Genomic DNA, 10,326 nt, shown 5'->3' with positions numbered 1-10,326 from the left:
CGTGAGACAGTGGTCCCTATTGACCAGTGGTCCCCTATGTGGCCGTGTAGACCAGTGGTCCCCTATTGGAACGTTGGTTAAGAAAAAACCAGTGGTCCCTATTGGACCTGTTGTAAGACAGTGGTCCCTTTGACCGTGTGACAGTGGTCCTATTAGACAAGTGTCCCCTAATTGGCCGTGTAGACCAGTGTCCCTATTGAACTGTAGAAGTGGTCCCTATTGTCCGTGTAGACCAGTGGGTCCCTAGTTGACGTGTAGACCTGGCGGTCCCCTATTGACCGTCGTAGACCAGCGGTCCCCCTATTGACGTGTAAGACCAGCGTCCCCTATTGATGTGTAAGACAAGCGGTCCCTATTGACCCGTGTAGACAGCGGTCCCCTATGATCGTGTAACAGTGGTCCCTATTGACCGGTAGACCAGCTGGCCCTATTGACCGTGTAGACCAGTGGTCACCTATTGACCGTAGTGACCAGGTGGCCTATTGACCGTGTAGACAGTGGTCCCTATTGACCATGGTCCCCTATTGGCCGTGATAGACCATGTCCCCATTGAACGTGTAGACAGTCGTCCCCATATGACGTGTAGACAGTGGTCCCCTATTGAAGTGTAGATCAGTGTCCCTATTGGCCGTGTAGACAGTGGATCCTAATTGAACGTGTTAGACAGTGGTCCCTATTGACGTGAGACGCAGTGGTCCCTATATGACCGTGGTAGACCAGTATGGTCCCCTATTGGCCGTGTAGACCAGTCGGTCCTCTAGTGCCGTCGTGACCAGTGGTCCCTATGACAATGAGACCAGTCGGTCCTAGTTACCGTGTGTTACAGTGGTCCATTGACCCGTGTAGAACAGTGGTCCCCTATTGACCGGTAGACAGTGGTCCTATTTGGCCGTCGTAGACCAGCAGCGGTCCTATTGACGTGGTCCAGTGGTCGTATTGACCGGGTCCCTATTGACCGTCAAGTAGATCCAGTTGGTTCACCCTATTGAACCGTGTAGATCCGTGGTCCCCTATGCGTGTAGACCAGTGGTCCCCTATTGCACCGTAGTAGACCAGTGGTCCCATTGACCGTGTAGACAGTGGTCCCTATTGACCGTGTTTCACAAGTGGTCCCTATTGACGTGTAGGAACCAGTGGTCTATTACCGTGTGACAAGTGGTTTCTATTGAGACCGTGTAGACCAGTGGCTTTGACCGATGTAGAAGTGGTCATAATTGACCGTTGTAAGACCAGTGGTCTATTGACCGTGTAGACCAGTGGTCCCTCATTGACCGTGTAGACAGTGGTCTCCTAATACTGTAGCCGTCCGCTAACCGTAGGTGGCCCCTAATTGACCGTGTAGACCATAGGTCCCCTATTGACCGTGTAGACCAGTGGTCCTGCGTTACCCATTGACCGTGTAGACCAGTGTCCCCTTGACCGTGTAGACCAGCGGTCCTATGACCGTGTAAGACCAGTGGTCCCTATTAGCGTAGTACCAGTGTTCAGAACCGGTGGCATGAGTCCTCATGACGTGAAGCACGTTGTTCCCATTGACGTTCGACCGGTAGACCTATTGTGTGTAGCCAGGCCCCTATTGACCGTGTAGACTGCCATGCTGGTCCCCTATTGACGGTTAGACCAGTGGTCCCCTATTGACCAGTGGATGCCCCCTATTGGACCGTGTAGAACCGAGTCGGTCCACTATTCCGCGTTGAGACGCAGTGGTCCCCTATTGACCGCGATGTTTTAGAAACCGAGCGGTCCCTATTGACCCGGTAGACCGGACGTGCCGCTATTGACCGTGTAGAACCCGCGGTCCTATTGACCGGTGAGGCTCTATACCGAACCCGTCAGACCGGTAGGGCGGTCCCCGTACTGACGCTCGTATTGACCGAAGCCCTGGGTCCCCTATTGACCCGTGTAGACCGCGGTCCCCTATTGACGAGAGCGACCACATTGTACGCGTCCCTATTGACCGTGTACCGTGGCCCATGCCGGTCGACTGCCTATTGACGTGTAGACCAGTGGTCAATGTCCAACCTCTTGTCCAACTCACTTACCACTCAGATTCTCTTATTCAAATCAGAACATTCAAAAACAGAAGCTACTCAACATTAACCTATAAAAGAACAGTTCTGTAGCGATGAGGGTTGTGCAGTAGGATATTAAGACCGCCAATACAGTATCACTGCATATTGGATAACGCTTGGAATTTCCCTGCAATGCTTGTTCTTCTACAGCAACACTTAATTATTATTTAAAATTATTAGGTTATGATCACAGTGGTCATATATAGTGGTATACTTGAGGCACAGCTGAGTGAGCATCAATATTAGCTTAACTTTTATTTTATGATGTCCTGCATCTGATGGTCCGTTGAAGGGAGAGACAGATGTGCAGGCTGCCTGTCACCGCTCAAGCCGTCCCTCCGGTTCTTCCCTCCGCTGAGAGAAAGGAGACAGTCTTCCAGCTATGGAGATTACTTGAGTCACCACTGCTTTATTTCTGCGCTGATGCACAGTTCATGTTGTTTCTCCTGTCCCAGAAAGTCATATTCCTTCCATATTAAAAAGACAAGGCCGCTAATAATAGCAACAAAGTTTATGTAAACACTTTGGCTGTACTTCAATTCAAAGCTGCAGTGCGGTGTAACTCTTCATTACAAGCTGCAGTGCTGGTGTATCATTCTTACAGCTGCAGTGCTGGTTGTACTCATTATTAACAGCTGCAGTGCCGGTTGTAACTCATTCATACATGCTGCAGTGCTGGTTGTATTCATTCATTACAGGCTGCAGTCTGGTTGTACTCGATTCATTACAGTGCAAAGTGCTGGTTTGTACTCATCATTACACTGCAGTGCTGGTTGTATTCATTCATACAGCGCAGTGGGTTTGTACTCATTCATTCAGCTAAGGTGTGGTTGTACTCATTCATTTACAGCCTGCAAGTGCTGGGTTGTACTCATTCATTACAGCTGCAGTGCTGTTGTACTCATTCATTTACAAGTGCAGTGCTGGTTGTCTACATTCATTACAGTGCAGTGCTGGTTGTACTCATTCATACAGCTGCAGTGGCGGTTGTACTATTCATTACTAGCTAGCAGTCTGGTTGTACTCATTCATGTAACAGGCTACAGTGCTGGTTGTAACTCATTCATTACAGCTTGCAGTGCTGTTGTATACATTCATACAGCTGCAGTGCTGGTTGTATCATTCATTACAGCTACAGTGCGGTTGTACTCATTCATCGGCTGGCAGTGCCTTGTACTCATTCATTACAGCTGCAGTGCCGGTTGTAGTCATTCATTACAGCTGCAGTGCGGTTGTACCATTCATTACAGCTGCATGCCGGTTGTACTCATTCATTAAGCTGCATGCCGGTTGTACTCTATTCATTACAGCTGCAGTGCCGGTTGTACTCATTCATCTACAGCTGCAGTGCCGGTTTGTAACTCAATTTCATTACAGCTGAGTGCGGTTTGTACTCATTCATTTACAGCTGCCGTGGCTGGTTTGTAGTCATTCATTACAGCTGCGTGCTGGTGTATTCCAACATTATTACAGTGCAGTGCTGGTTGTAGTAGTCATTTCATTACAGTGCAAAGTGCGGTTTGTACTAATTCATTAACAGGCCTCAGTGCCGGTTGTACTCATTCATTACAGGCTGCAGTGCTGGTTTACTCATCTCATTACAGTGCAGTGCCGGTTGTATCATTCATTACAGAGCTGCGAGTGCTGGTTGTAGTCTTCATTACAGCTGCAGTGCCTGGTTGTATTCATTCATTACATGCTGCAGTGCTGGTATGTATTCATTTCATTGACAGCTGCAGTGCTGGTTGTAGTCATTCATTACAGCTGCATGCGGTTGTACTCATTCATATCCTTGCTGCAGTTGCTGGTTGTATTCATTCCATTAAAGCTGCAGTGCTGGTTGTACTCATTCATTACAGCTGCAGTGCTGGTTCGTACTCAATTCATCAGCTGCAAGTGCTGGTTTAGTTCCATGTCTTACTGCTGCAGTGCTGGTTTGTATTATTCATATACAGCTGCAGTGTGGTTGTACCATTCTCTAAAGTGCGTGCTGGTTGTAACATCATTCATTACAGCTGCGTGCCGGTTGTAGCGTGAGTGGCAAGTAGGGAGAACAAGCATTTTATTCTCATAAAGTGTTGAATCTAAGAAGTGACAGTGCGATAAACACAACACATTAATTTTAACTTTTAACGTTTTGAAATCTCACAGTATTTGATGCGTGTTGAGACTTTGTTTAACAGCCTAGGCAGAAGAAACCATGCAGACATTGATTGAGTTCTGATTGGCCAGCGTAGGCCATAGGTGCCTTTGCTTTGCTCTCTGGGCTGCCAGGTCGGCAGAATTCTAATTCAAGACATAAGTGAAGTTGAAGCTTAACATACACTTAGCCAATACATTTGAAACAGTTTTTTCATCAATCCTGACATTAATCGTTTAAAATCTCCTGGTTTTTGGGTCAGTCTTAGGATACACTTATGGTGTAGAGGTGATTTTTTCAGCTTTTATTTTTTTCATCACTTCAGTGGGTCAGTAAGTTTACATACACTCAATTAGTATTTGGTAGCATTTGCTTAATTGTTTATCTTGGCAAACGTTTCGGGTAGCCTTCCACAAATAGTTTGGGATGAATTTTTGGCCCATTTCCTCCTGACGGAGATGGTGTTAACGAGTCAGGTTTTGTAGGTCCTTGCCGCACTACGCTTTTTTTCAAGTCTGCCCACAATTTTAATAGGATTGAGGTCAGGGGTTGTGATGGCCCTCCAATACCTTGATTTGGTTGTCCTTAAGCCATTTTGCACAAACTTTGGAAAGTTGCTTGGGTCCATTGTCCATTTGGAAGAACCATTTCGACCAAAGCTTTAACTTCTGACTGATGTCTTTGAGATGTTGGCTGTCAATATATCACATCATTTTCCTTTCTCATGATGCATTTATTCTTTGTGCTTGCAAGCTACCCTTTTTTTTCTCCAAACATAGACGATGGTTCATTAAGTGGCAAACGTTATTTTGTTCATCAGACAGAGGGACATTCTCTCAAAAAGTATGATTTTTCCCATGGTGCAGTTAAAACACGTAGTCGCTGGCTTTTTTTTTATGGATTTTGGAGCATGGTCTTCTTGTGAGCGGCTTTTCAGGTTTGTCGATATAGGAGTCGTTTTTACTGTGGAAATTAGATACTTTTGTAACTGTTTACCTCCAGCATCTTCACAGGTCGTTTGCTGTTGTTTCCTGGGATTGATTTGCACTTTTCGCACAAGTACGTTATCTTAGGAAGACAGATGCGTCTCCTTCGTGACGTAGATGGCTGCTTGGTCTATGGTGTTTATACTAGAGTATATCGTTTGTACAGATGAACGTGGTACTTCAGGCGTTTTGGAAATCTGCTCCCAGATGATACCAGATTGTGGAGGTCTACCAATTTTTTTCTGAGATCTTGGGTGATTTCTTTTGCTTTTTTTCCATGATGTCAAAGAAATAGAGGACATGAAGGCTTGAAATACTTCCACACAGGGTACACTCTAATTGACTCAATGAGTCAATTAGCCTATCAGAAGTTCTAAGCCCAATGACATTTTTGGAATTTTCCAAGCTGTTTAAAGGCCAACAGTCAACTTGTGATGTAAACTTCTGACCCACTGGACATTGTGATTATACTTAATTCCACTGTCTGTAAACATTGTTGAAAAGATGACTTGTGTCATGCACAAAGTAGATGTCAACGACTTGCAAAACTATAGTTTTGTTAACAAGACATTTGTGGGTGGTTGAAAAGTAGTTTTTAATGATCCAAACTAAGTGTCGTAAACTTTCCGACTCAAACTGTATGAAATGGTTCAAAATAGGACACTTTGCCTTCCTGGTATCAGAGCTGCTAATAAAATCACGACTGCAAACAGCAACTAAACAAATTAAAAAATAGGAATGCAAGGCTTTATATTGGATGTTTTTTTAAACGAAATGTTTCGATCGACCGGTGGGTGACCACTGATGGTAGCAGACATGATTCTCTTTTAGTTGTTTAAAATATATTATAACGCCACACAATAACAACTGCCAACACAAGGAAGTGAACTCCACACATAAACTAACCAACCAAGGGAAGTGTATAACTCTGATGTCAATATCCTTTTTAATCAAAGGTAGAGACCTCCATGCTACAGCTTCAACAAGAACTGTAACAAGAATGCAAACAGAACTGTTCAGCCAGCAGGATGACACGTTTAAAAACATTTGATTGAAAACATCAGGATGTCGACTATTACAATACGTAATGCTTAATTACACATGAAATGACTTTTTTAAACAGGACATTTTTTACAAGATGTGCCTTCATCAAATTCCAAAGACCTCACCTGGAAGTGAACCTGTCTCTCCTTCATGTGTCTGATCCCAACTGTTGAACCGACAGGTGAAGGGTGTTGTTGTCAGATTTCGGGACGTTGACATGGCTTTGTCACAGTGTAGAGCTTCCCGGTCTCTGGATGTCTGTAGGTCTCGCAGCAGGGAGGACACTCATGAGCGTCCACCATCCATGACAGCTCTGGGTAGGCAGCCTTCAGACATCACAACCGCAGGAACACCTCATCGCTTGATTCCTCAATGAATGATAACTGGCCTAGATGCAGCACTATACAGAATACACGGCTTTCAGCCATCAAGCATTCAGGGCTAAACCATCTATTTAATAATGTTTATGATATCACAGACTGATACCACGGCTTTCAGCCAATCAGCATCAGGGCTGAAATCCACTTAGTTTAATAATATTTGGTATATCAGACTGTATACACGGCTTTCCAGCAATCAGCATCAAGGGCTGAAACACTAGTTATAATGTTTTATGATTCAGACCGTATACATGGCTTTCAGCCAATCAGCATTCAGGGCTGAAACCACCTAGTTTATAATGTTTGGTATATCAGACTGTATACCACGGGTATGACAAAACAATACTTTTAACTGTTTTGTTACCTTGGTAACCAGTTTACAATAGCAATAAGACAACTCAGGGTTAGTAGTATATGGCCAATATACCACGGCTAATGGCTGTATCCAGGTTGCGTCGTGCATAAGAACAGCCCATAGCCGTGATATATTGGCCATATACCACACCCCCTCGGGCCTTATTGCTTAAATATAACACAAGGGTTTGTTGATATTCTTGGACCTTTAAATTAAAAGAGGAACTAACAATAGATCACAGCATTGTACAGGGACTTAGCTGGGGTCAAGGTCAGTATGTAGTCTAACCAATGTACAGTATGTAACTAATACTCATCATGCTATGGACTTGACATTGAACTCACCCTTGATTTCATGAGATCTGTCTCCTAAGGGGATTTGGGTGGTCAGCAGGTGTGTTGACTCACCAACAATGAGTTGAATGATGCTTTTCTGGTGGTCCAGCAGTGGAATGTAACAGGTGTAGTTTCCAGCATCAGACAGTTTCACTCTGGTCAACTTTAAACTAGCGTTGCCGTTCTCTAGTTCTTCTTTAAACAGTGACGTCCTTCCCCTGAAGACTGGATTCTGGAGCACCAGATCCTCCTTCTCATCTCTGTAAAGATGGACCTCTTTTGGTTTTAGGTCCGGTCTCTGCCACTCTACTGTCTGATGCACAGCACTGACGGTGCTTCTCAGGGTGCAAGGCAGGATGACATCATCACCAACTAAGGCCACAATGTGCTGAACTGTACCTGAAAGAAACAGATTACAGATTCATATACTTTGAGATAAAGCAAGATATACTTAGCAAAAAAAGAAACGTCCCTTTTTCAGGACGCTGTCTTTTAAAGATACATCGTAAATATCCAAATAACATCGCAGATCTTCATTGTAAAGGGTTTAAACACTGTTTCCCATGCTTGTTCAACGAACCATAAACAATTAATGAAACCTGTGGAACGGTCGTTAAGACACTAACAGCTTACAGACGGTAGGCAATTAGGGTCACAGTTATGAAAACTTAGGAAACTAAAGAGGCCTTTCTTAAATGATAATTACAAGTGTTAAGACGTGTTCCGGGTAAGACGATTTGAACCTCTTGGCCTTCCGTATGTGGTCAGGCTTCCTACCTCTTCGTTATCGTTAGGGACGCCCTGCTGTAAATGGGGAACTGCCTTTCCTCCCTACAGCTGTCTTTCCTGAGCGAACACTGATTCTGTAAATAGCCAATCGATTGTCTCTTCTCTCTTCAGTCGCTTGCTGATTTCTGTTGTTATGTGACCGATTGGCTGAGCCTTGGATACAGACAGTACTGCTCACCAGTCTTGGACACAGACAGTACTGCTCACCAGTCTTGGACACAGACAGTACTGCTCACCAGTCTTGGTTACAGACAGTATTGCTCACTCAGCCTTGGTTACAGACAGTACTGTCACCAGTCTTGGATACAGACGTACTGCTCACCAGTCTGGTACACAGACAGTACTGCTCACCAGTCTTGGACACAGACAGTACTGCTCACCCAGTCTGGACACAGACAGTACTGCTCACCAGTCTTGGTCAGACAGTACTGCTCACCAGTCTTGGATACAGACAGTACTGCTCACCAGTCTTGGACACAGACAGTACTGCTCACGCATCTTGGACACAGACAGTACTGCTCACCAGTCTTGGACACAGACAGTACTGCTCACCAGTCTTGGTTACAGACAGTACTGCTCACCAGTCTTGGACACAGACAGTACTGCCTCACCAGTCCTTGGATACAGACAGTACTGCTCACCAAGCTCTTGGCACAGACAGTACTGCTCACCAGTCTTGGACACAGACAGTACTGCTCACCAGTCTTGGTTACAGACAGTACTGCTCACCAGTCTTGGACACAGACAGTACTGCTCACCAGTCTTGGTTACAGACAGTACTGCTCACCAGTCTTGGATACAGACAGTACTGCTCACCAGTCTTGGATACAGACAGTACTGCTCCAAACGTGCATCAGTCGTTCGCTTACAGCCAGTAGTGATCTAAGCAGACCCCATGTTATGTTTGTTCCTTATATAATGACAAACCGGGGCGTAGGTTTAACTACTTTTAATGAACATATACTTCAGCTAGAACACTCCATGTTTAGCCATGCAAGGCATTCTTTAACCATCACCAGCCTGCTGGGTAACGTAGTCTAAATGTTATTTACACATAACACACTCATTACAATGGGATGTTCTGGTGCTGCTCAGGCAGCTTAGGGTGCTGATTTAAGGACCTAGTAACTGAGGAATGTAACAGTTTTTCTGTTGTGTTTTGTATTGATTCATGTTTTGTCTTACATTGTAATTGGTGTTGTATTGTTGTGATAGCTAGCAAACGTACTTACCTTCTGTGTCACTTGATGTTGATGATATACTAATGATGTACATTAAAAGTGAACACAACCCGCAGACCGAATAAGTCTTCATATTGTCCCGTTAAAGACAGAAGTCATGTAGAACTATAGGAACATGTCAATCTGAGACAGGATACAGTGATCTGAAACCTCTGATCTGTCTGCTGTAAATACACTCTCCAAGTATCCCCTTCCTTGCTGAAAAAAAGTCGCATTGCGTCAAACTCGCCACCGGAACCACTCAATGTGACTGATCACCATCCAGCCGTCAGTACTGACTGGGAAGCGGTGTTTCACCGCGTGTTAGTAGTGTACACGAAGGGAGCCAATATTTGTACTGCTCTCTCACTCACACACACACACACCACCAGCCTGTCAAATCCAATCAACTTGTATTGGTCACATACACATGGTTAGCCTGTCAGGGTGGGTATAATTTGTGGAACGTTCCTATAGGAATCTGTTCCAAAAACGCTGTAAATAACAAGGTTGTATTGCGGCGCAATAAGATACCGGGCAGGAAGTGGCTTATGTATTTCCGTTTTTTTACTCACCACGTTTATTCCGAAACAAGTCTGTCTTCATTCTGGTAGCCTCCACCGTGTCTCGTTCGTTGTTTTAGTTATTTTTTCCAGTGTGTCGGCATTCGGCAGGTGAACTCTACTGCGCCTCTATTAGGCTCTCTCTATGGTTAACATGTAACTTAACTAATGACTACTAGCTCCAATATTTTATTAACTAGGTGGCTTGAACACAACTGTTACCGATGACACGGTATATATCAGCCTACTCGTAATCCAGAAGCATACATTGTATTTTGCCAAGTTCTCTCTGTGTGAATTATGTTTCCCAAATATAGCAGGTAACTTGTGTCGATGTTGTTGAGTTCATCTTGCCCAGTAAAATAAATATTAAATAAATGAAACATTTTAAAATATGCTTTGGCCTAGTCTCTCCAGTCTACCAACTGGTCTCTGTAATAAC

The 10,326-nt window shown here is 44.4% G+C and overlaps 1 protein-coding gene across 1 annotated transcript in view; it reads right to left on the bottom strand.

Moving 5' to 3' along the window:
* Positions 1-9,518, bottom strand: part of LOC112075834 (CD276 antigen-like) — a 19,206-nt gene extending 9,688 nt beyond the window's left edge. The window contains exons 1-2 of the mRNA XM_070441090.1: positions 9,334-9,518; positions 7,322-7,711 (exon numbers count right to left, since the gene is read on the bottom strand). Coding sequence (XP_070297191.1) covers positions 7,322-7,711; positions 9,334-9,415 — 472 coding nt within the window. The 5' untranslated portion in view covers positions 9,416-9,518. The remainder of the gene's footprint in view (positions 1-7,321; positions 7,712-9,333) is intronic.
* Positions 9,519-10,326: the final 808 nt, after the last annotated feature.

The sequence above is a fragment of the Salvelinus sp. IW2-2015 genome, unplaced genomic scaffold, assembly GCF_002910315.2.
Source record: "Salvelinus sp. IW2-2015 unplaced genomic scaffold, ASM291031v2 Un_scaffold3427, whole genome shotgun sequence".
Lineage (NCBI taxonomy): Eukaryota > Metazoa > Chordata > Actinopteri > Salmoniformes > Salmonidae > Salvelinus > Salvelinus sp. IW2-2015.
The sequence above is the reverse complement of the archived record's forward strand: the minus strand, read 5'-3'. Positions and strand labels throughout refer to the sequence as shown.